This window comes from Caenorhabditis remanei, chromosome V (assembly GCF_010183535.1).
Source record: "Caenorhabditis remanei strain PX506 chromosome V, whole genome shotgun sequence".
NCBI lineage: Eukaryota > Metazoa > Nematoda > Chromadorea > Rhabditida > Rhabditidae > Caenorhabditis > Caenorhabditis remanei.
The window spans coordinates 19617282-19642447 of record NC_071332.1 but is presented as its reverse complement, the minus strand read 5'-3'; the positions used below and the strand labels follow the sequence as shown (position 1 = coordinate 19642447).

General features: G+C 39.0%; 6 protein-coding genes across 6 annotated transcripts; 3 read left to right on the top strand and 3 right to left on the bottom strand.

The window, feature by feature from the left end:
* Window positions 1–9425: 9425 nt before the first annotated feature.
* GCK72_021343 (uncharacterized protein) lies at window positions 9426–9796 on the top strand (the record flags this gene model as incomplete). Its single annotated transcript, XM_053734199.1, has 2 exons — window positions 9426–9548; window positions 9596–9796. The coding sequence occupies 2 exons, from the start codon at window positions 9426–9428 to the stop codon at window positions 9794–9796; spliced, it is 324 nt and encodes a 107-aa protein (XP_053583112.1).
* Window positions 9797–10248: 452 nt separating this feature from the next.
* GCK72_021342 (uncharacterized protein) lies at window positions 10249–10581 on the bottom strand (the record flags this gene model as incomplete). The annotated part of the gene is made up of 1 exon (XM_053734198.1): window positions 10249–10581. One exon carries the CDS (start codon window positions 10579–10581, stop codon window positions 10249–10251), a length of 333 nt encoding a protein of 110 aa, XP_053583111.1.
* A 341-nt stretch (window positions 10582–10922) lies between these two features.
* On the bottom strand, window positions 10923–15942 carry GCK72_021341 (uncharacterized protein; the record flags this gene model as incomplete). The annotated part of the gene is made up of 6 exons (XM_053734197.1): window positions 10923–11459; window positions 13112–13247; window positions 13304–13436; window positions 14263–14645; window positions 15412–15606; window positions 15872–15942. 6 exons carry the CDS (start codon window positions 15940–15942, stop codon window positions 10923–10925), a joined length of 1455 nt encoding a protein of 484 aa, XP_053583110.1.
* Window positions 15943–16826: 884 nt separating this feature from the next.
* On the bottom strand, window positions 16827–17331 carry GCK72_021340 (uncharacterized protein; the record flags this gene model as incomplete). Its single annotated transcript, XM_053734196.1, has 3 exons — window positions 16827–16889; window positions 16945–17070; window positions 17143–17331. The coding sequence occupies 3 exons, from the start codon at window positions 17329–17331 to the stop codon at window positions 16827–16829; spliced, it is 378 nt and encodes a 125-aa protein (XP_053583109.1).
* Window positions 17332–18035: 704 nt separating this feature from the next.
* Window positions 18036–18555, top strand: GCK72_021339 (uncharacterized protein; the record flags this gene model as incomplete). Its single annotated transcript, XM_003095202.2, has 3 exons — window positions 18036–18224; window positions 18304–18429; window positions 18493–18555. The coding sequence occupies 3 exons, from the start codon at window positions 18036–18038 to the stop codon at window positions 18553–18555; spliced, it is 378 nt and encodes a 125-aa protein (XP_003095250.2).
* A 2457-nt stretch (window positions 18556–21012) lies between these two features.
* GCK72_021338 (uncharacterized protein) lies at window positions 21013–22725 on the top strand (the record flags this gene model as incomplete). The annotated part of the gene is made up of 3 exons (XM_053734195.1): window positions 21013–21210; window positions 21927–22115; window positions 22447–22725. 3 exons carry the CDS (start codon window positions 21013–21015, stop codon window positions 22723–22725), a joined length of 666 nt encoding a protein of 221 aa, XP_053583108.1.
* Between the last annotated feature and the right edge of the window lie 2441 nt (window positions 22726–25166).

The following is a 25166-nucleotide window of genomic DNA, read 5'->3' as shown; positions in this document are numbered from 1 at the left end:
AAAGTTCAAAAAACACAAGTTGTTGCTCTAAAAACACAAGTTGTGTTTTTCCGAAAATTCCAAAAAACACAAGTTGTTGCTCTAAAAACACAAGTTGTGTTTTTTCCGAAAATTCCAAAAACACAAGTTGTGGTTTTTGTGATTCGCAAAAAACACAAGTTGTGTTTTTTCAACAAGTTGTGTTTTTTTCCGAAAATTCCAAAAAACACAAGTTGTGACTCTAAAAACACAAGTTGTGGCTCTAAAAACACAAGTTGTGTTTTTTTCAACAAGTTGTGTTTTTATTCAACAAGTTGTGTTTTTTAACAAGTTGTGTTTTTCCAAAAAGTCTAAAAAACACAAGCTATGGATCTAAAAACACAAGTTGTGTTTTTCAACAAGTTGTGTTTTTCAACAAGTTGTGTTTTTTCAACAAGTTGTGTTTTTTTCAACAAGTTGTGTTTTTTCAACAAGTTGTGTTTTTATTCAACAAGTTGTGTTTTTATTCAACAAGTTGTGTTTTTATTCAACAAGTTGTGTTGTTTTAACAAGTTGTGTTTTTTCAACAAGTTGTGTTTTTTTTTTCAATTTTTCCCCTTTTTCAGATCCGAATCCAGCTGGGATCCTTCCGAAATCTCCACCAAAAGCCACGCCTCCACCGACGCCCTTCATCTCTCCATTTCGATTCTCAAATCTCTCCTCGCCAATCAATCGATACTCATCGGAGCTCTCGAGCTGGAAATGGAGAAGAAAACCGGGGGGCATCAGGAGGTGATTCGTCACTTCTCACCGATGACGTCGACGTCGACGACGAAATTCCGGATTCGGAAGCTCGTTTTCGTGCACAACGCGTTCGGCGGTTGTGAGAAGCGAATCGGGACGGCGATTTGTGAAATGGAGGATTTGGTGGGGATGGAGAGAATTTGTTTGATGATTTCCAGCAAGAAATTGGGTGTGACACGGAGTTTTGTGCAGAGGGAGAAGGCGTGGAATGGGAAGAGTATGGGTGAGTTTTGAGGAGAAAATTCGATGAATCGCGTCAAAGGCGCGCCATATTGGCAAAATTGGCGATTTTGATGATTTTCGTTATGAAAGATTTCGAAAAAGTCTTCGAAAACCCAAGAAACAGCTCAAAATCGCATTTTTACTGTAAAATTCGGGAAAATCCAGTCGAAACGGCCATTTTTGATGAAACGCGTCGAAGGCGCGCCAGACTGGCAAAAAATGGAGGAAAATTAGTGTTTTTGACGTTTTTCGTTATTAAAAATTTCGAAAAAGTCTTCAAAATCCCAAGAAACAGCTCAAAATCGCATTTTCAGAGTAAAATTCGGGACATTTCGGCGGTTTTTTTGATGAAACGCGTCGAAGGCGCGCCAGATTTTCGGGAATCGGCGAAAAATGACCGTTTATGCGATTTTTTATACTGAAATTTCGAAAATAACGCTGAAAACTGCATTTGACATCTAAAAATGCCAATTTTGGTAGAAAAGTCTGAAAATTGAACCCGAAACAGCGATTTTCGTCTCCCTGGCGCGCCTTTGACGCGTTTCACCAATATCGCTATTTCTGCTAAAATTTTCGGAATTTTGCTTCGAAAAATGGCATTTTTTGATGTTACATGCAGTTGACAACGTTATTTTCAAAATTTCAATATAAAAAAATCTCATAAACGGTCATTTTTCGCCGATTCCCGCACATCTGGCGCGCCTTGGGCGCGTTTCATCAAAAATTGCCGAATTGCCACGAATTTCACTTTTAAAAAGCGACTTCTATGATTTTCAAAGATTTTTTCAAAATTTTTCATAACGAAAACCATCAATAACACCAATTTCCTCCATTTTTCGCCAATTTCGTTTATCTGGTGCGCCTTTGGCACAATTCATCGAAATTAAAACTGAATTTTCCGGAATTTTACATCATAAAAATCATATTTTCAAATTTCCATATGTTTTCTAAAGTCTAAACCAAAATTTCCGAAGTTTCGCCGAATGCCTGGCGCGCCTTTGACGCGTTTACTCGATTTTCTTGATTTCAAGCCGTTTTTATCACATTTTGAGCTCAATTTTCACAATTTTTCAGTGCTCAACGAGCTCTGCATGAGATCCGACATTCGAGAAGTGATGCACTTTTTCAAGAAAAGTTCCGACCGAATGACCGATGCCACTGCCGATGAGTCTCCCCTCAACACCTTTGTTCAGTCATATGAGCCGCCCAGGTGAGTCAAAAAAAAAAAATTTTTTTTTGATTAAAATTTTCAAAATTTTCATTCAAAATTTCCAGCCCAAAACCATTTCCAGACCGTCTCAAAAGTGGAATTTCGAGCGAGTCGACAAACACAAGTACATTTTGAGGACTACCAAGACACCGTGTGGAGAGTGGTCGCATGTGTTGAGGGAGCGGGATGAAAAGGGACAAATGCCGTTTTTTGAGGTAAAAATTGTGCAAAATTTGAGCCGAAAAATGTGAAAAATGGCTTGAAATCGAAAAAAGGCGTCAAAGGCGCGCCAGCCAGACATTTTTTTCGACGAAAATTCAGAAAATATCGATTTAAACTATAGAAAACAGCAAAAAAATCAATTTTTGTTGTAACATTCTGGGATATTCGCAAATTTCGATGAATCGCGTCAAAGGCGCGCCAGACAGGCAAAATTGGCGGAAAATGGAGGAAAATTAGGGGTTTTTTGATGTTTTCCGCTATGAAAAAGTCTTCAAAAACGGAAAAAAACAGCTCAAAATCGCATTTTTAGAGTGAAATTCGGGAAAATCGGCAATTTTTGACAAAACGCGCCGAAGGCGCGCCAGATTTACGGGAATCGTGGAAAAATGACCGTTTATGAGATTTTGAAATTTTTAAATTTTGAAAATAACGGTGTCAACTCCGTGTAACATCTGAAAATGCCATTTTTGGCTGAAAATTCTGAAAATTTGAGCCGGAACAGCGATTTTGGTGAAACGCGTCAAAGGCGCGCCAGGGAGGCGGAAAGTAACTGAAAATGCTACATTTTTTGAGGAAAAACTAGGTTTAATTGCTTTCAGACAAGAAAAAGACACATTTTTCAGCGGAAAACCTTTTTTTTTCAATTTTTGAGTCGAAAATCTGCGAAAAACACCTCAAAATCAACGGAAACGGATTTTAACACTTGATTTTTTCGATTTTTCCTCAATTTTTAATTGAAAAACCCACTGTTTCCTGTCAAAAACTACTGAAAATCCCATTTTTAAACTTAAAAAATTATTATTTCCGCCAAAAAAACGCCCCCGTAAATCGACATGGCCTAGGATTCCCCCTCGTGGCCGAACTTCCTGAAAACTCTTCCATGAGCCAGTTTTTGCTCTTTTTGAGCAGAATCTTGCACTTTTTTCAAAGTTTTGACTTGTTAGAATGATTTTACACAAAAAATGCTATCGAAAAAGTGTAAAAACTTTTGAAAAACCTATAAAAATGAAAGAGAAAAATAATTTTAAGGCAAAAAAAATTTTTTTTCAGTCCGAAAAATGTGGAATGGGCTATCTCTGCAGAACATGTTCGGATCCATTCGAGTACTGGTACCATCAGAATCTGTCACATCGAGTGCTCCACGAGCCATTCTGGAACGGAGTGATCGATTTGATGCCGGATTTTGAGAAGGAATGCGAAAAATTGAGAATTCATCTGGAGAAAAATGAGAAGGAGAGGATTCAGAAGGCTCAAAAAGGCAAACGGATTCCAAAGGTGGTGAAGTCGTGGGGATTCAAGATGACGTCGTCGTTGGAGATTCTGATGATGACGTCGACGACGACGACGAAGAATCGGGAGAAAAAAAACAAGAAGAAGATGAAGAAGATGGAGAAAAAGGCTCAGAAGAAGGCGGGCATTCAGAATTCAGAAGACGTGACGTCACCTCCAGAATCCGTGGGTCAAGAAGAAGTGGAATACGCGGAGAGCTTCCATTCAGACTGCTCCGAGTGTCTTGCAGCGAGACTCAGGGCGGCTTCAGAAGACGTCGAGGATTCTGAATTCTGTCAGAATCAGTGCCCTCCAGGATGCACGGATTGTCTTGGAGCGGCGGATTCAGAAGCCCCAGAAGACGTCGAGGATTCAGAATCCCCAGAATTCTCAGAAGACGTCGTCGGAGGCGGATGTGGACCCGACTGTCAAGAGTGTCTGAGGATGAATTCTGGATCCGCCGTAGATCCAGAAAATCCAGAAAATCCAGAAAATCCAGAAGACGTTACGCCTTCAGAAGACATCGCTCTTGAAGAAATTTCAGAGCCAGTTGTGTGTCCAGAAGCTCCAGAAGTTCCAGAAGACGTCGTCGGATGTGGACCCGACTGTCAAGAGTGCATGAGGATGAATTCTGTGAATTCAGAAGACGTCGCGCCTTCAGAAGAAGTCGTCCCAGACGCTCTTGTGGAAATTTCAAAGCCAGTTGTGAGTTTTTTTTTTTTGAAAAAATTTTTTCAAAAAAACAATTTTTTCAAATTTTTTTTCTAGATCTGGGACTCCGCCCCTTCCAACGAGTTGGCTTTCGAGTGGGGACCGTCTTTCGATGTGCCTCAACCACTGTCTTTTGTCCAGGGCCCAACGGCCAATTTGGTGCCCGATGACGTGGATTCAGAAGCCTTGGAGTATTCAGAAGACGTCAGGGAAGACGTGAAAATAGAAATCTCTAAAAATTTTGATTTTCGATTCATACCGATTTTAGTTTTTTGTGCTGCATTCTTGATTTGTGTGTATTTTTGTGTGAGATTTGTGATTTTAACTTGATTTTTCGGTTTTTAGGTATAAAATTGGTTTTTTTTTGTGAAAAAATTTTGTCGTAAAAATCGCTCCAAAATGTATGAAAACGGCCGAAAACTTACTGAAAATCGTTTTCATGGCGAAAAACGAAGAAATTCGATGAAACGCGTCAAAGGTGCGCCAGACATACAATAATGAAAGAAAATTCGGTTTTTTGATGTTTTTCGTTATCAAAAAGACTTCATAAACCTTGGAAACAGCTCAAAATTGCATTTTTTGAGTAAAATTCGGGACATTTCTGCAACTTTTGATGAAACGCGTCAAAGGCGCGCCAGATTTTCGGGAATCGACGAAAAATGACCGTTTATGCGATTTTTTAATATTGAAATTTTGAAAATCACAGTGTAAACTGCATTTGAGATCAAAAATATGTCATTTTTGGTACTAAATTCTGAAAATTTGGACCGAAACAGCGATTCTGGTGAAACGCGTCAAAGGCGCGCCAGACAGGCAAAATTGGCGAAAAATGGAAAAGAATTAGCGTTTTCGATGTTTTTCTTTATGTGACATTTCGAAAAAGTCTTAAAAATCAGATTTGCGAACGAAAATATAAGAAAAATGAGCGGGAATCAAAAATTTTCTTGAATAAATCTTTTTTTCTAATTTTGTGGCGAGAACCTGCACGAAACATTTGAAAATTAAGGAAAAGACAATGTTTAAAAATTATAAATTTTTGTCCGATGCTCTTTATGATCATATTCTCATTTTCAGAGATATCGATCATTTTTTACAGTAGAAAATGACAATTATGAGAAGTTGTCGTAGGATATCAGACATTGGGACGTCACGGTCGTAAACACCGTCACGCAAAAATGCGGACTTTCAAAATTTTGATGATTTTTGAGTTTTCGCTGAATTTTTCTGAAAATTGCTTAATTTTGATGCTTTTTGTGCAGTTTGCTTACTATTTTGTTAATTTTCGTTCCTTCCGATCGTGTTCATCCCCTTTTTAAGCGTCATCGACCGTTTTTTACACAGTTTTCGCTGATTTTAATCAGAGAAAATATACTTTCTAAATATTAATTATTTTCCACTGCTTCTCCGTTGCTTTTCATGATCATAATGTTCGTTTACTGACATGCCGATCACTTGTTCGAGAAGAATCAGACAATAATGACTCCATTGTAGTTAATGATCGTCATGTATTGATTATTACTTTTTTTACTTTGTCGAGTTTAGTTAGAGAGCTTCAAAATATAAATTTTTACTTTTCGCAGATTCTTTGTTGCTTTTAATAATCATCATGCTCGTTGTCAGAAGTATTGATAACTTTTTAGAGTAGAACCAGACAATAATGAGAAGTTGTCGTAGGATATGAAACATTGTGACGACACGGTCGTAAACACCGTCACGCAAAAATGCGGACTTTCAAAATTTTGATGATTTTTGAGTTTTCGCTGAATTTTTCTGAAAATTGCTCAATTTTGACAATTTTATCGATTTTCGCTCCCTCCGATCAAGATTTTCTCATTTTTAACGTTTTGCCGGTTGTTTTTCACATAGTTTCTGCTGATTTTAATCAGAAAATTAATAAATAAAAAATTGTCCGCTGCTTCTCCGTTGTCTTTTCTGATCATAATGTTAGTTTTCTGAAATGCCGATCACTTGTTCGAGAAGAATCAGACAATCATGAAAAGTGTCGTGAGATATGAACCGTGTGACGCCACGGTCATAAACACCGTCACGCAAAAATGTGAAACTTCAAAATTTTGACATTTTGTGAGAGTTTGTTAAAATTTCTATTGTTCTGATCGAGATCTTCTCACTTTTAGAATTTTGCCGGCTGTTTTCAATTTAGTTTTTTGGTCAGTTTAGTCAGAGATCTTCCAAATAATGATTTTTTCCGATGCTTCTTCGTTGCTTTTAATGATTATAGCAGACTTGCAACGGGCCGGAATGAAAATTTCTAGGGCCCGGCCCGGCCCGGTGGGCCCGGAAGTTCAGAACTGAAAAAAATTCAATTTTTTTTCGAAAATTTCCCAATTTTTTTTGAAAAATATTTCTTAAAAACAATTTTTTGTAGGTTTCGAAGGGTTTTGAAAAATATACTTGAGGAAAAATATGAAAAATTTTCATGCACCTATTCACGAAGAAAAAGTGCTAATTAAAATGCCACATTTTGCATTTTAATGCTATTCACGAATGCACTTTAATGTGCATAAAAAACACTTTAATTCGAATTAATCTGCATTAAAAAGCGAATTAAAATGCACATCGTGGCGAGATATCTTAATTAATGTGCATGCGCCTTTAAGATTTGTGTGGATTTACGAATTTTATTAAAGGCGCATGCATTTTAATTAAGATATCTCGCCACGATGTGCACTTTAATTCGCTTTTTAATGCAGATTAATTCGAATTAAAGTGTTTTTATGCACATTAAAGTGCATTCGTGAATAGCATTAAAATGCAAAATGTGGCATTTTAATTAGCACTTTTTCTTCGTGAATAGGTGCATCAGAAAATAAATTTTTGGACAAAAAATTGTAGTGAAAAAAGTTCAAAAATTCAAATCCGGGCCGGCCCGGAATTTTGCAAGTCTGGATTATAGTGCTCATTGTCAGAAGTACGGATCACTTTTGAAAGTGAAAACTGACGAAAAATTATTGCCTATTTGTCACTAATTTTCTAATTTCCGGGATCTGTCTGCGGATTTGTCTGTGTGTTCTTCAGGATGCCCGCAAGATTGGCGAAAGCTGCCGCCTTTTTGTCGGTTGCTCCTGTTGAAGGAAACTGAGTCATTCGTCGTCAGAGATGAACGGAGGAGTTAGCGGAAGACATCCATAAATTAGCAAAATATAATAGCGCACAGTTTCGCGATCATGCGTATTACAAGTTCGCGTTCCGTGAGTAATTTTCCTATTACTCGTAAATGCATAATTCGTGTGAGTCGCGATTCACTTGTGAGCGTAGTGGTTGTGGGCGCGTGTAGTAGTCGTGAGGTTATGTGTTCGTTACTGCAAAGTTATTCCGATTTTTATCCCTGGTATCATTCGCGCAGTCACGAATTTTTGAGCATTCGTCCAAATGCCGGACGTTTAACTTATTTTCTCAGCGGCAAAGCTTTGAAATACACATTTCATGTAGATCTATCCTCATTTTAATCGAGAACTTTACATTTTTGCTTTACATTGTTGACGTTCTGTTGTTTTCTTTTGGTGAGAGCTTTCTACCGTTTTCTACAGTTCCAAGTTTTTTTTCAAAATTCTCGCTAGCAGTATCGTTGTGTTTTGGTTTAATTTTCAGCGAAACCCTAATTTCCTACTCATGCAAAAGTTTATTCGTTTTCTATGATACGTTTTTTTGCTGGAATTCATTTTTTGCTACTTGTATGCGTTTGGTTGCTTCTTAAGCTCATTTTCACTGTCTCTTGTTTTTTTTTAATCATTCTTTCCAAAAATCTCTTTCAACATTCGCATTTTTCAGAACCGACGTCAATAGTTCTCGAAAACTTGAAGAAAAAAGCCATGATGAGTGTATACAACGAGCACTCTAGCTTTTTTGTAAAGTCGGAGATCCCCCTATAGATCTTCGCACGCGTGGTGATGAGAACTACTCCGGATCAGAGGCTCCATGCAGTCTACTGTTCCATGCGTTTAGGAGTCAGTTCTACACGCACAGAAGGTATGCGAACTATGTTCGCACGCGTGGTGATGAGAACTACTCCGGATCAGAGGCTCCATGCGGTCTATTGTTCCATGCGTTTAGGAGTCAGTTCTACACGCACAGAAGGTATGCGAACTATGTTCGCACGCGTGGTGATAAGGACTACTCCGGATCAGAGGCTCCATGCGGTCTACTGTTCCATGCGTTTAGGAGTCAGTTCTACACGCACAGAAGGTATGCGAACTATGTTCGCACGCGTGGTGATAAGGACTACTCCGGATCAGAGGCTCCATGCGGTCTACTGTTCCATGCGTTTAGGAGTCAGTTCTACACGCACAGAAGGTATGCGAACTATGTTCGCACGCGTGGTGATAAGGACTACTCCGGATCAGAGGCTCCATGCGGTCTACTGTTCCATGCGTTTAGGAGTCAGTTCTACACGCACAGAAGGTATACGAACTACGTTCGCACGCGTGGTGATAAGGACTACTCCGGATTAGAGGCTCCATGCGGTCTACTGTTCCATGCGTTTAGGAGTCAGTTCTACACGCACAATTCGCGATGATTACATCCACTCCGGTGATTAGATTTATGAGCGAATTAAGGATAAAAATATAGAACGGTGAAGACAACGACAAAGCAGAAGGAATGGAGCTAATGAAGGCAACTGGAAATTGGAGGAATTCAATCAGATGAACACGGTGCGTTTTGAAAAGTTTGTCCACAAAGAGGGGCGGAAGCGGCCAATGAGACGCACGGAAATTATTGCAACCCGGGCACGCCTTTTTAGCAATAACAGCGCCCGCATTATCTAGTTTTATAATGAGTCAAATTTTAAGTATTAAAGCATTGGTTTGCCCGTTTTTAGCGAAAGGTTTTCAATATGAAACATATTTGTTTCATTTTCCGGTGATTAGAGGTATGTCTAAAAATGATTGTTTAAGGCGGAAAAGAATTTCGAAGCACGAACGAAGCCATAATGGAGGTGTACGCGGCTCGTTTAATGGCTCAATTGGAGAATTCATGCTTGGCTGGGGCCTGACCTCTCGGACGCACATCGATGACACTAGAATTCGACGGACAGTTGGCTACGTTGGAGCTGGCTTGCGCGATAGCTACTTTTCCGTTGGGCAGTGAGAAACCGAGAAACTATTCTTCAAAGATGCCAAGCTGGTATGGACAAGTGAGTACTGTTTGTCATGAAACTTGTTTGAATTTCTAACGTTTCAGACGGCTCCAAATACATCCGATAGTCTTGAATATTATCTTCGTTTGAGTCCCGATACATTGTTCTTTATTTTCAATCATATGGCACTCGAGCTGCAAAAGCCCTCAAAAAACTATCTTGACGCTAAATATTTGACGTGGTCCCAAAGACACGAAGAGCCAAAACAAACCACTGCCGATCAAAGAACTGACGGTTACCAATAACTACAGGTGAGGATATAGTGGATATAGCTAAAAATGAAATGAGAAATTATTACAGAGTAGAGATGGAGACTCGATAAGTGTAAAGCGACAATGCTTAACAAATTAAACGGTTGAAAGTGGATTCGTCGAAATTGGAAAACAGAGAAGTTGAAGAATACTGAAAGTCGAAGGAAAACGAATGAATTCTCTTAGTCGATACTCGAATTCGGCCTTTTCTCATGAAACGAGTAAAATGTAAAATCTGTCGAGTTGTAAAACAAGTTGTTTTGTTCAATTGAAAGAATATTATGATTGATTTATAGTGAGTAATCTGAAAATAAATATTTATTGTGATCCCTGTTTTCTTAAATGTCTTTTTTTTAATTCATGGTAAAGGAATTAGAAAGAAACTGAGCTCAAAATGACAACATTGAGATAGTAAAACTATTCAAAACAAACAATCGGAGGAAAATTCAAAAACAATAGAAAATTGAAGATGTGGATGAAGAAGTAGAAGGTGGATGGATTGGATTGAAAAGAAAGAAGCGTCTCTCACGAGATTCATCGACGCCAAGAAGACTGAAATGGAGCACAATTGTTAACATATTCATATATGAAGTAGTCGGTCCTCCCTGATCTCCTTGTCCACCACCCTGCATACCGCCACCGTATCCATCATCGAAGCCAGCTGATCCGTAATTCGGTGTCATCTGAGATTCCTGTCCGATACGCATTTGAGCCATCGCGGTGACGCCGAGAGCGAAACCCAACTGAAAAAATGGAGAATTAGGAAGAATCGGTTGCATTCAAGAGTTATACTAGATGCTTTGCAGCAGAGTTGTCTGGAATCCGGAAATTCCGGGTTTTTTTGACATTCCGGTTCCGGTTTGTAGTTCCCTTTTTTGCTTTCTCCCCAAACAGTAGGGCCCCGAAATAGAGAATTAAGGCTGAAAAATATACCCGTAAATCGACATGGCCTAGGATTGTACGTGGCCGAGTTCCCCGAAAAACTCTTCCATGAGCCAGTTTTTGCTCATTTTGAGCTGTTTTTCCGAATTTTTGTTGAGTTTCAATGAGCCCATCGTGCTCTACCTGTGATTTTCTATCGAAAATGTGCAAAAACATACAAAAAATCTCGAAAATTTATTTAGTACCCTCGAATTTTGAACAAAACATATTGAATAGCGAAACGAGCTCCAACAATTATCGACAAAATCAAAATCGCGATTATCAAAAGAGCAATACGGAGCATTTTTTTGAAGAATAAATACATTTTGTAAATCTCTTCTCTGATTCCCATCCGAATTCTGAATCCCAAAGATTTCTTCGTGACGATGACATCATTCTTGTTCTCTTTTCTCCACAACTTTTTCATTTTCCGATTCATTTTTTGCTTCTGATTCTTCACCGCCGCCTTTTTCTGCGCTCTATTCTGAAAACCAATCTGACGCATTCTGAATCCCCACGACGGCTTCCACGCCTTCTGAATCCGTTGTTTTCGTCGTCGTGCCTCATCCTGTTCGATCAACGCGTACATTTTGTCGTTATCCTCAACGTCCAACGAGATGAATGTCTCACGCCAAAATGGCTCTAGGTAGAATCGACGTGGCAAATTCTGGTGGTACCAGTACTCAAATGGTGCGGAACACTTTGTGCACATCCAGCCGAGACCGCATTTTTCGGACTGAAAAAAACAATTTTTGTCTCAAAATTTGGTTTTTCAAAGTTTTTACACTTTTTCGATAGCTTTTTTCATGTATAATCTTCCTAACCAGTCAAAAATTTAAAAAAAAAAAGGAAGATTCTGCTCAAAAAGAGCAAAAACTGGCTCATGGAAGAGTTTTTGGGGGGAACTCGGCCACTGTGGAATCCTAGGCCATGTTGATTTATGGGGATTTTTTTCCGCGGAAATAATCAATTTTCAAGTGATTTTCAGTAGTTTTTGACAGAAAAAAGTGGGTTTCTGGATTAAAAGTTGATGAAAAATCGAAAAAATCAAGTTTTTCAATCAGTTCTCGCTGATTTTCGATTCAAAATTTGAAAAAAGTTTTTTTCTAGAAAATTGCTGGTTTTTCTTAGTTTTTCGCTCACAAATCTGAATCTTGTCTAAAAGTGAAAGACCCAATTTTTTTTCGAAAAATGTAAGATTTTCAGCCACTTTTCAGTCGCTTTTCGCCTCACTGGCGCGCCTTTGACGCGTTTCACCAAAATCGCTGTTTCGGTTTAAATTTTCAGAATCTTGCTTCGAAAAATGGCATGCAGTTAACAGCATTAGTCTCAAAAGTTCCATATTTCAAAAACTCATAAACTGTCATTTTTCCACCGTTTCCCGACTGTCTGACGCGCCTTTGACGCGTTTCATCAAAAATTGTCAATTTTCTAGAATTTTACTCTAAAAATGCAATTTTGAGCTGTTTCCGAGGATTTTGAAGTCTTTTTGATAACGAAAAACCTCAAAAAACCGAATTTTCTTTCATTATTGTCTGTCTGGCGCGCCTTTGACGCGTTTTATCGAGTGATTTTCACCTCAACCTCTTTTGAAGGAATTTCTTTGTTTTTCTCTATGAAAACGATTTTCAGTAAGTTTTCGGCCGTTTTTATAATTTTTGGAGAAAAAAATCCAATTTTATACCTAAAAACCGAAAAATCAAGTTAAAATCACAAATCTGCTATTCGAACTGAATTTGCCGTGATTTTTCATCAAAAAAGCAAATTCTATCCTTTTTTCGAAATGGGCCCATAATCCAAGGGTACATCGAAAAAGGGTGCATCGTGATCATAGGGTACATTGAATCGAAGGGTGCAGTGAATCTTATGGTACATCGAGGAGCTATGATCATGTGGTACATCTATAGGGTTATCATAGGGTACATCGAGTCAAAATTTTCATAAAAATTCAGAAGACTCAAAGTTTTCACCAATTTTTGGGGAAAGCTTTACAGATGAAGTTTGAGGAACATGTTGATTGCTTTTTTCAGAGGGATGATATACATATAAATTACTCCAACAACCATTTGAGAGATGATCATATTGGAGTTTCTATAATTGATTCAAGAATCTTCTTAAATGCTAAATCTTATAATGCCATCCCTTTGAAAACAGCAGAAACACATTCCTTGAACTCCATCTGTAAAGCTTTCCCCAAAAATTGGTGAAAACTTTGAGTCTTCTGAAATTTTATGAAAATTCTGACTCGATGTACTTTATGATAACCCTATAGATGTACCCCATGATCATAGCTCCTCGATGTACCCTAAGATTCACTTTTTCATAGATGTACCTTTGGATTTTAGGCCTTCGAAATGTTCTGGCACCGATTTCGAAATCTCGCCTCACCTCCATCTCCTCTCTCATCAATTCCTCCCAAATTTTCAACATTTTGAATCTCGACTGTCCGCATGACGACTGTTGGTAGACATCAACGATCGCACCATCATCCGACACAATTCGATTCGATGTTTGACCTTTTTTTCTGGAAGAAATCGATAAATTGTTACTTTTTTCTGTTTTGGTAGATGAAAACCCCACATTAGATGTCCTCCTCGGAAAGAGAAATAGAACGGTGATTTGTCATCGAGCCGCGTGTAGTCTTCGATCGATTCATTGAAACTTTCCAAGTCGTCAAGGTCGTCGAGAGTGTCAAGACTAATCGTTGTCACGTCTGTAAAGAATGGGCAAGGGACGTTTCAAAACCAAAACCGATGGTCGAAATGGAACCGGTTTCAAACTGTCCCAAGTATCAACGCTTTTCAAGTTGTACATTTATCGGACACTTCTAAACCGGGACGTTCGAAAAACTTCGACTTTTTACAACCGCGACGTTTCAAAACTACAAAATTTTCACATTTTCATAAAGTCATCTCGAGACACGAATCACGCCGGTTTCAGAACGTCCCTGTTGCAGAATGGCATACTTGCAAACCGGGACGACTCGCTTCAAACTCACTGTTATGAGCTGAAAAATATACCAAAATGAAGGTCTCGGCGAGTTCCGGCCGGATGACGAACTGTTAATGTGCCGTGTGCCGGGCTAGAAAGGCTTTTTTCGTGTTTTTGGAACTTTTTCCCGGCCCGCGGTACATTAACTAATAGCCATTCGGCCGGTAATAGGTCAAGGTTATAAAAATCGTCGAGACCTTCATTTTGGTGTACTTTTTAGCTCATAATAGTGAGTTTGAAGCGAGTTACGCGGTTTGCAAGTATGCCATTCTGCAACAGGGACGTTCTGAAACCGGCGGGATTCGTGCCTCAAGATGACTTTATGAAAATATGAACATTTTGTAGTTTTGAAACGTCTTGGTTGTAAAAAGTCGAAGTTCTTTTTTACGTCCCGGGTTTAGAAGTGTCCGATAAATGTACAACTTGAAAAGCGGTGATTTGCAAATATGCTGAATGGCATAGTTCTGACGTTCTGAGAAACTAGGAGACTTCGAAACCGAGATACGTTTCGAAACTATCTCTGTTTTCCAACAAAAAAAGAAACTCACAAAACTTCAATCCATCTTTTAGTCGACAAGTATCGTGTACCATCACTGGTTTCAACGAGCTCGCCGAAACACAGCAAACGAATTGTCGGCACGCCTTCAAGTCCTCCTTCCGGAAAACGCCGCGATAATGTTCGTTGGAGCCCGTGAACTTACTGAACACCGTCTCGCGGGCACGGAACACGGCTCCACCGAGATGATCGATTAGTTTCGAGGGGAACATGTTAAGAGCATCGAGTAGTGAAACGTTCCATTCGAACGATTGAATGAGAATCGAGTCGTGGGAGAGCAGCGTTTTCAGACACGTGATTCCGAAGCGGAGCAAGTTTTTTTGAGGTGGGAGGGATTTGGTGTGGAAGTGGGCGGAGTCGTAGGTGTTCTCGGATCTGGAAGTGATTAAGCTACGTATCGAGTGTCCACGACGGCGCAGCGAATTAGAAAACACAATAAAATTTTAAATTGTCGACAAGTCCAATGGGGCGTAATTACGTTTCAAAACCGGAAAATTTTCGTTTTCGATGGGGGGACTTTGAATCATACTTGTCTACCGGACCGACACGGGCCGGCGCGTAACTCGCGTCAAAATGAATATTATGAGCTGAAAACTATACCAAAATGTAGATCTCGACGAGTGCTATGCCCGTGGCCTACTACGGGCCGTATGGCTATTCGTTAATGTGCCGCGGGCCGGGAAAAAGTGCCAAAAACGCGAAAATGGTCAAAAAAGCCATTCTAGCCCGGCCCGCGGCATATTAACGAATAGAAATCCGGCCCGTAGTAGGTCACGGACATAGAACTCGTCGAGATCTACATTTTGGTATATTTTTCAGCTCATAATTTTCAGTTTGAAGCGAGTTACGCGCCGGCCCGTGTCGGCCCGTTTTGGCCCGGTTGAAAAGTATGCTAAATTACGTTTCAAAATCGGAAAATTGCATTTTTGAAGAGAAACTTTGAACCGATTTTTCTCAGAATTTTAATTATTTTTTGAAAAAACGATTTATATTTTCAAAATCAGCATAATTTCAGCTTTCCAGTGATATATAACATGTCATATCTCTCTCTCAAAAATCGATCCTCACCACACGATTTCAGTGAGTAAAAAAAAACTTTTTCTAAATTTTTTTCAATTAGCTCCGCCCCCATTTAGCTCACCTGTACACCGTAATCCCACCGTCTCCATCATCATCATCATCTTCCACAAATTCCCATCTCAAAAATCTCTCCACACCCGTATAAATCACTATCAAACACCGATTCCGCTGATAACCAAATCGGACACGTGGCAGATAGAGCGACGTTGAATTCACAATGAGACGATTCGTGTAGGACGTGGATTTTAGGGCGTGTCTGTAATTTTCTGATTGTGAAATTTATGTGGCTGGAAAGCTGAAGACGTGAGGATTCTGAATCAGGTTTCAGATTTGAAAACTGTCAGAAATGGGCGGAGTTACAAGCATTTTGAAAATTCAAAAATTCATGAATTTTCAAGCTCTCATAACTCCGCCACTTTTCGACCTAAAAAAATTCTGAAAACAGATTCAGAATCCTCATGTCTTCATCTTTCTATCTGTGTAAAACTCCCGTTTCAAAACGTCCCGGTTGCCAAACGTACCTGCTCATAAAGTCGAGCTTCTTCACAACATGCTGTTTGATTTCAGGTGGTAGTTGCGACCAGCCCGCCATTTTTTCGAAATAATCGATTAGAAATTTTTTCGAAATCAACTTTTTCAGTTAGTAAAAGCGAAAAAGACACAGAGTTGGAATAACAGAGGTCAAAGATTGTCACGGTTTTATTTTTGCGAAAAAAATTGAAAATTTGAAAAAAAAATTCTGCTGGTTTCAAAACGTCCTGGTTTTGAAATGTCCCAGTTTTTCAGTTTTACTGGAAAGGTGAGATTTCGAGGATTCAGAATCAGGTTTCAGATTTAAAAATTGACAAAAATGGGCGGAGTTACAAGCATTTTGAAAATTCAAAAATTCATGAATTTTCAAATTCTCATAACTCCGCCACTTTTCGACCTAAAAAAATTCTGAAAACAGATTCAGAATCCTCACGCCTTCAGCTTTCTATTTCTGTAAAATTCTGGTTTCAAAACGTCCCGGTTACCATACGTACTTGCTCATAAAATCGAGCTTCGTGTCTTTTTCCGGTGAAGGTTAATGTTCAAACCCTCATAACTCCGCCCACTTTTGTCCCACCAAAGTTCTGAAAATAGATTCAGAATCCTCACGTCTTCAACTTGAAAGTTATGTAAATTTTGTACAAAAAACTTTTGAATCAGGGGGTGCCTGCCTTGTAGAATTGTTCTAGGCTCTAAATTTCTAAAAATTTGAGCATACTTCGAGCTAAAACACCTTGTAACTCAGCTTAAACTTGTTCTAGAAAAATTCTGAATATAGATTAAGAATCCTCACGTCTTTAACTTTCTAGCCACACAAAATTTTAGTTCTGAAACGTCCCAGTTGCAAAACGACACTCAAATAAACACATTTTATTCAAAAAATAATACATTCACTGGTTTGAATCTTGTACTTCTTTGTTTTTTTTCCCGATTTCTCTTCCCGGATTACAACCACTTATTGGCCTTCTTCTTCTTCTTTTTGTTCTTTGGCGTCCACTTCGGAGTGGTCTGAAATACAACAGGGACATTTTAAAACCGTTTCAAAACGTCCCACTGTACTAACCTTCTCTTCTTCCGGCTTCGATTCACCCGATTTCACCTCGACGCAATCCGTTTTTCCAGTTTTTTCATCAAGAGTCTGAGCCGGTGTTCGGATGCGAGTTGCCTTCGGAGTGATCTTCGGAGTGGTCTGAAACGAGAACTGGGACACTTTAGAACCGAGACGTTTTGAAACTGTGTCATGGTTTCAAACCGTACTCACCTTCACCTCCTTCGGCTTCGATTGACCCCATTTCTTGAGGTCTTCATAGGAAAATTCTGGAACTTTCTCCGGAAGTTTTTCCTTGCGGCACTTGGTTTTTCCAGTTTTTTCATCAAAAGTCAACACCAATTGACTCCCGGAACTCGGGGTATCGAGACGCTTCCAGGTGGTCATGTCGTAGACTGGCATGGTTCTGAAACGTCCCGGTTGCGAGATGTCACAGAGTTATGGAAAGGGACTTACCTTCCTATTGAAAACGGAGGACTGACAGAAACAATTTTCATCGATTGATTTGACCCTCGACACGTGGCAAGAAGTTTCCAGAAGCACAAAAAATGAGTACACGTGGAAATAATAAATGTTGAAATTGGGAACAAGGGACACTTCCGAACCGCGCTGCTTGAGAACCGAGACGTTCTAAAATTTGAAATATATATGTTCAAAAGCTGAAGACGTGAGGATTCTGAATCTGTATTCAGAATTTTTCTAGAACGGGTTTGAGCGAAGTTACAAAGGTTTAAATCTCAAATTTTCCCAATTTTCGACACATTTTTGGCTAAAATGTGTTGTAACTCTGCTCAAACCCGTCCTAGAACAATTCTGAATACAGATTCAGAATCCTCACGTCTTCAGCTTTTTGAACATATATATTTCAAATTTTAAAACGTCTCGGTTCTCAAGCAGCGCGGTTCGGAAGTGTCCCTTGTTCCCAATTTCAACATTTATTATTTCCACGTGTACTCATTTTTTTTGTGCTTCTGGAAACTTCTTGCCACGTGTCGAGGGTCAAATCAATCGATGAAAATTGTTTCTGTCAGTCCTCCGTTTTCAATAGGAAGGTAAGTCCCTTTCCATAACTCTGTGACATCTCGCAACCGGGACGTTTCAGAACCATGCCAGTCTACGACATGACCACCTGGAAGCGTCTCGATACCCCGAGTTCCGGGAGTCAATTGGTGTTGACTTTTGATGAAAAAACTGGAAAAACCAAGTGCCGCAAGGAAAAACTTCCGGAGAAAGTTCCAGAATTTTCCTATGAAGACCTCAAGAAATGGGGTCAATCGAAGCCGAAGGAAGTGAAGGTGAGTGCAGAGGGACGGTTTGAAACTATGACCCAGTTTCAAAACGTCCTAGTTGCCAAGTGTCCCAGTTGTATTTCAGACCACTCCGAAGATCACTCCGAAGGCAACTCGCATCCGAACTCCGGCTCAGACTCTTGATGAAAAAACTGGAAAAACGGATTGCGTCGAGGTGAAATCGGGTGAATCGAAGCTGGAGGAGGTGAAGGTTAGTACGGTTTGAAACCGAGACGTTTTGAAACGGTTCTAAAATGACCCAGTTGTATTTCAGACCACTCCGAAGTGGACGCCAAAGAAGAAAAAGAAGAAAAAGAAGGCCAATAAGTGGTTGTAATCCGGTAATCTGGAAATCAAGAATTAGAGGCTCAAAAACATTTACCTGCACTTTTTTTTGAATAAAATGTGTTTATTTGAGTGTCGTTTTGCAACTGGGACGTTTTGAAACTAAAATTTTTATATGATCAGAAATCTGAAGACGTGAGGATTCTGAATCTATTTTCAGAATTTTTGTGGTACAAAAGTGGGCGGAGTTACAAGGGTTCGAAAATTACCATTATCGGAAGTCAAGCAGCCAAGAAGCTCGACATTATGAGCAGGTACGTTTAGCAACCGGGACGTTTTGAAACTGGATTTTTTACAAAGATAGAAACATGAAGACATGAGGATTCTAAATCTGTTTTCAGAATTTTAGTGGAACAAAAGTGGGCGGAGTTACAAGAGTTTGAAAATTTCGAAAAAACTTTTTTTTTTGAATATTCAAACCCACATAACTCCGCCCATTTTTGTCCGTTTCAAAATTAGAAAACAAATTCAGAATCCTCGAAATCTCACCTTCCTAGTAATACACTCTTCACAACCAAAAATTTCAGATCGGGACGTTTTAAAACCAAGACGTTTCGAAACCGGGACTGAGAAAACGGTAAATTGCAGATTTAAAGCGGTTTTTCAGGGGTTTTTCAGGTTTCAAAACGCAAAAACTTTTAAAATTTTATTTGAAATAAAGAGAAATGAACTTTTGTTGATTATCGATTGATTATCCTCTTCCTCAATCCGTCTGAAAGTGATACCACTCCTGCGCCGCCTCCACAATTCCACTATAACCGTAAACCATGTAAAGAAACACCGACAGGAACAGAATATGGATGTGTGGTGTCCAGGAGTTCTGAAATGAAAAAATTGGAGGACGTTTTAGAACCGGGACACTTTATAACCGGGACGCACTATAGCCTATGTTTAACGATAGAAACCAGTTTTGACACATTTTCAGTTCTAAAACGTCCCAGTTTCAAAACGTCCCAGTTGATCAAAACAATGATTCTGTAAGTTGAAGACGTGAGGATTTTGAATCTGTATTCAAAATTTATCTAGGATGAGTTTGAGCAGAGTTACTAGATGGTTTAGCTTGACAAATGACAAAATTTCAGAAATTTTGAGCTCTGAACATTCAAGCACAGCAAGGACCCCCTGAATCCGGTATTTTTTGAACAAAATTTACTTGAACATGGAGCTGAAGACGTTAGGATTCTGAATCTGAATTCAGAATTTTTCTCGGATGAGTTTAAGCGGAGTTACAAGGGTTTCAATCTCAAATTTCCCAATTTTTGACCCATTTTTAGCTAAAACACCTTGTATCTCAGCTGAAACTTATCCTAGAAAAATTCTGAATACAGATTAAGAATCCTCACGTCTTCAATTTTCAGAATCGTTATTTTGATACAAAATTAGTATTTCAGAACCTCCTCTAACGACACAACAGCTGCCCGCTGCTCGTTTTTTTATTTGAAAAAATCAAGTTTTTAGCGAAAAATCTTTTCAGAGCGGTCGAAATTCTAAGCTTATTTATATAATTTAATATAAATTCTGAATACAGATTCAGAATCCTTACGTCTTCAGCTTCTATTCCATATAATTTTGTACCAAAAAATTCAGATACAGGAGGCCCCTGCTCTGTTTAAGGTCAAGAACTGACAAATTTTTAGAAATTTTGTGCCTGGAACCTTACTACAAGGCAGGGACTCCCCATAGAATAAAATGTATATGATCGGAAAGCTGAAGACGTGAGGATTTTGAATCTGTATCCGAAATTTTTCTTGAATCAAATTTAGTTGAGTTACAAGGTGATTGAGTCCAAAAAATGACAAAAAAAGAAATTTTGAGCCTGAATCTTTTGGCACGACCTTCCTGAATCCAAAATTTTTGTTCAAAATTTACATGGCTAACAAGCTAAAGACGTGAGGATTCTGAATCTGAATTCAGAATTTTCCTAGGATGAGTTTGAGCAAAGTTACAAGGGTTTCAATTTCAAATTTCCCAATTTTCAGCACATTTTTCAGCTAAAATTGGTTGTAACTCTGCTCAAACCTCACCTAGAAAAATTTCGTATACAGATTCTGAATCCTCACGTCTTCAGCTTTCAGAATCACTATTCTTATCCACTAATTTGTATTTTAGAACCCACCAGCGTCTCCATTCTTTTCTTGACCTTCATATCGGCTCTTTCGAATTTTAAAATCTTAAAATGACCGCCGAGGCCACGTGTCAAAATAAAACGGACGGCCCCAAAAAAAATTTGTTTAAAAACAATTTTTCTACGTGACCCCGCCCCTTTTGCTTGAAGTTTCTTCGCCCCTTGTTGCCACGTGATCAGAAAATCAATAAAAAAATTTTGGAACAAAACAATTAAAAATTATTATTTCAATTGGAAACATCGAGAAAGGGAAGACTTGTGGGAGGTAAGAGTATTGAGACGTTTCGCAACCATCCCATTTCGCAACCGGGACGTTTCAGAACCATGCCAATATACAACATGACAACCGGAAAACGGGTTGATATCGAGGCCGGCCCCGGACAGTACACTGTCATGGAATATAATAAGAAAACTGGAGAATTTGATTGTATTGTAAAGGAAATTCCAAAAAATAATCCAGAAAATTCATTTGAGAAAATCTTGAAGTGGGCGGAGGAGAAAGAGAAGAAGAAGTTGGCGAAGGTGAGTCGGGACAGTTTAGAACCGCGTTGTTTCAAAACCAAGACGTTTTGAAACCATTATTTTAGATGATCGGAAAGCTGAAGACGTGAGAATTCTGAATCTGTTTTCAGAATTTTTATTGGATAAGTTTGAGCAGAGTTGCAACGCATTTTACCTAAAAACCTGTGCCAAAAATTTTGAAATTTGAAATTGAAACCCTTGTAAATCCGCTCAAACTAGTTCCAGAAAAATTCTGAATATAGATTCGAAATTCTAACGTCTTCAGCTTCCTAGCCATGTCAATTTTATAGAAAAATTCTGCATTCAGGGGATCCCGCTTTGTTTAAATGTTCGATACTCGAAATTTCTGTCAATTTTGTCAATTTTCGAGCTAAAACAGAGGAGGGACCTCCTGAATCTGCTTTTTTGTATAAACTTTACATAACTAAAAAGCTGAAGACGTCAGAATTCTGAATCTGTTTTCAGAATTTTTCTAGGATGAGTATGAGCAAAATTACATGAGTTTCAATGTCAAATTCCTCAATTTTCAGCACATTTTTCAGATAAAATGCTTTGTAACTCTGCTTAAACTTATCCTATGAAAATTTTGAATACAGATTCGGAATCCTCACGTCTTCAGCTTCTTAACCATACAAATTTTATACAAAAATTTTTAGATTCAGGGGTCCCTGCTCGTTGTAAAATCGAAACATTTTGAAAATCAGTCTATTTTTCAGAAAAAGCAGCGAAAACAAGCGGTTCCATCGGCTGAGTTGTCGAATTCTGGAAATTCTTCTAAATCGGATTCAGAAGATTCAGATGACATTGAGAAGTATTCTGAAGAAGCTAAAAATCGTGTGTACGACTGGACACCGGAAGAAAATATGAGAATGATTGATAATTTGAGAATGAAGATGCTGAAAATGGTAAGTACTAGGGAGAACTGAAATATAATTTGTGGATTGAAATAATGATTCTGAATGTTGAAAACGTGAGGATTCTGAATATGTATTCAGAATTTTCCTATGATTAGTTTCAGCGGAGTAACAATGCATTTTAGCTGAAAAATGTGCTTAAAGCTGGGGAATTCGAAATTAAAACCTTTGTAACTTCGCTCAAATTCATTCTAGAAAAATTCTGAATACAGATTCAGAATCCTCACGTTTTCAGCTTCCCGGCCGATTAAAAATTACTTTAAAAAATTTAAGATTTTCAGTCCCCTGAAACGATTTTTCGACAAAAACCAGATTTTTACAGGAAAATGAGCAGTCAGCTTCTGAACCGGATTCTGAATCGGATTCTGAGGATTCCGAAGACGCTGAAGAAGATTTTGAAGGAACCGGGGATTCTGAATCCTCGGATTCAGAATACACCCACGACTCGCAATCGGGAGTTCTCACCAAACACGGCGTTTCTGAAATCCTGAAAACTGGAAAAATTGAGAATTCTTCTGAAGGCTTCAATCTTGAAGACGTCAAAAAAGTGTTCGACGCAAAGGCCAAGGAGATGAAGGAGAAGGTAAGTGCGCTCTATTGATAAGTGCGTTCAGTTCGACAGAGCGCATTTACTGGGTAATTTTGAGTCTCACACATTCTTACAGTGCAGACCCCTTTAATCCAAAATGTTTTATACAAAATTTACATGGATAGGAAGCTGAAGACGTGAGAATTCTGAATCTGTATTCAGAATTTCTCTAGGATGAGTTTGAGCAAAGTTACAAGGGTTTTAATTCCAAATTTCCCAATTTTTGACACAATTGTCAGCTAAAGTGCGTTGTAACTCTGCTCAAAACCATCGTGCAAAAATTCTGAAAACAGATTCAGAATTCTCACGTCTTCAGCTTTCCGATCATATACATTTTATTCTATGTGGAGTCCCTGCCTTGTAGTAATTTCCAGGCACAAAATTTCTAAAAATTTGTCATTTTTTGACCTTAAACAGAGCAGGGACCTCCTGTATCTGAATTGTTTGGTACAAAATTACATGGAATAGAAGCTGAAGACGTAAGGATTCTGAATCTGTATTCAGAATTTTTGCAGGATAAGTTTGAACGAAGTTACAAGGGTTTTAATTTCCAATTTCCCATTTTTTGGCACATTTTTTTGCCAAAAGGCTTTGTAACTCTGCTCAAACCCGTCCTAGAAAAATTCTGAGTACAGATTCAGAATCCTCACGTCTTCAGCTTTCCGATCATATAAAAATTATATGTTTTCTATTTACAGAAATCATTGAATTCCAACATTTTCACGTGGCAATTCCAGTTGAAGATGATCGCTTTGAGTTGTGTATTTTCCTACAGGGTGCGGCAGAATTACCCGCACAAGCTATAAGTGCTATATCTAAAAAAGTAAAAGTCAGAAAACCATGGGAATCAACAAAAAGTTTATTCATGACCATATCAACAATTATCAGCTAATCTTGTTCCATCCGACCTCCTCTCTTTTCGATGACAGCACGAAGACGTCTAGGGTAGGCATCGATGGTTGCACGCAGGTACTCCGGAGACAAAGCGTCCCATTCCTTGACCAGGGTCTTCTTCAGCGCCTCGATACTTGAGTGGGGTTTAGCGTTGACCTTGTTTTGTAAAACCCCCCAGATGGAGTAGTCCAAAGGATTGAGGTCTGGCGAGGACGGTGGCCATTCGTCCTTCGGGATGAACGCAGGCAAATGGGTTTCGCACCACTGTTGCGACAACTTGGCAGTGTGTGCTGGTGCGCCGTCTTGTTGGAACACCCAGCGACGTCCATTGAAGTGCTTCTGGGCCCAGGGAAGAAGTGTATTTTCCAAAATCTGCGAAATGTAGACTTCTTTATTGATTTTGACTCCCTGAACGACAAAAAGCAATGGTGACTTGCCATCAGCACACACTGCTCCAAAAACCATCACACTAGCGGGATGAGAAGCTTGATGAATGGTCCTTCCGTTTGCAAAAGCTTCCTCAGATGTCTCAGCTAGTACTCGATGATTTTGAGGATTGAATTCGGCCTGTACCGTGAACAGCTTCTCGTCGGAGAACACTGTCACCAAGTGTTCACCATTGCGCGTGCGCTGAAGGAGCTTTTTTGACCTTTCGAGCCGTTTCTTCGTTGTAGCTTCCGAGAGAATGGCTGCTTTTCTTACACGGTAGCAGGTAAGTTTCAGCTTGTCTTTGACAATCCTTCCCATCGAACGTGAACTAATTTTCATACCTTTCGCCATTTTTCTGATGCTCCGATGTGGATTTCTTCTGATTCTCTCTTTCACAGCTTTAATCCGATCTGGAGTCACGACTGTTGGTTTTCTGCCTCTCCCACATCTATCAAAAAACCTGCCAAGCTTTTTGAAACGAGAAATCGAATCATAGACGGTTCTACTTGGGACTCCGAGCCGTTTAATAATGTCAACCGGAGGGACTCCTGCTTTGAAAAGGTTCAAAATAGAAGAGCGATGTGGACTCGGCGGTGCCATTTACCTAAAACAAAACCGATCAATCTGAAATTTGGCACAATGATAAAAAATGAAATAATTAACAAAAATTTAAATAATACGCGCGCCAGAATTGCGTCAATCGCCTTGCTTTATGGCGCCAAACTTTTGTGCGGGTAATTCTGCCGCACCCTGTACTTGTACGTCATGTCTGGACCACGTATTGTCAGTTATTTTTATCCGGAAACCAGTGGGAAAAAGTGAACAAAAGTATTGTTTTATTGAATAAAATGGTTTATTTTATGGGGTTTTTATACGATTAGAAAGCTGAAGACGTGAGGATTCTGAATCTGCATTCGGAATGTTTCTAGGATGGATTTGAGCAGAGTTACAACACATTTTTAATAAAAATAAGTCAAAAATTGGGAAATTTGAAATTAAAACCCTTATAACTTCGCTCAAACTCATCCTAGAAAAATTCTGAATAAAGATTCAGAATCCTCACGTCTTCAGCTTTCTAGAAATGTTAAATAACCCTAAGATTCCATTTTTGTGTCTTTTAAATACAGTAA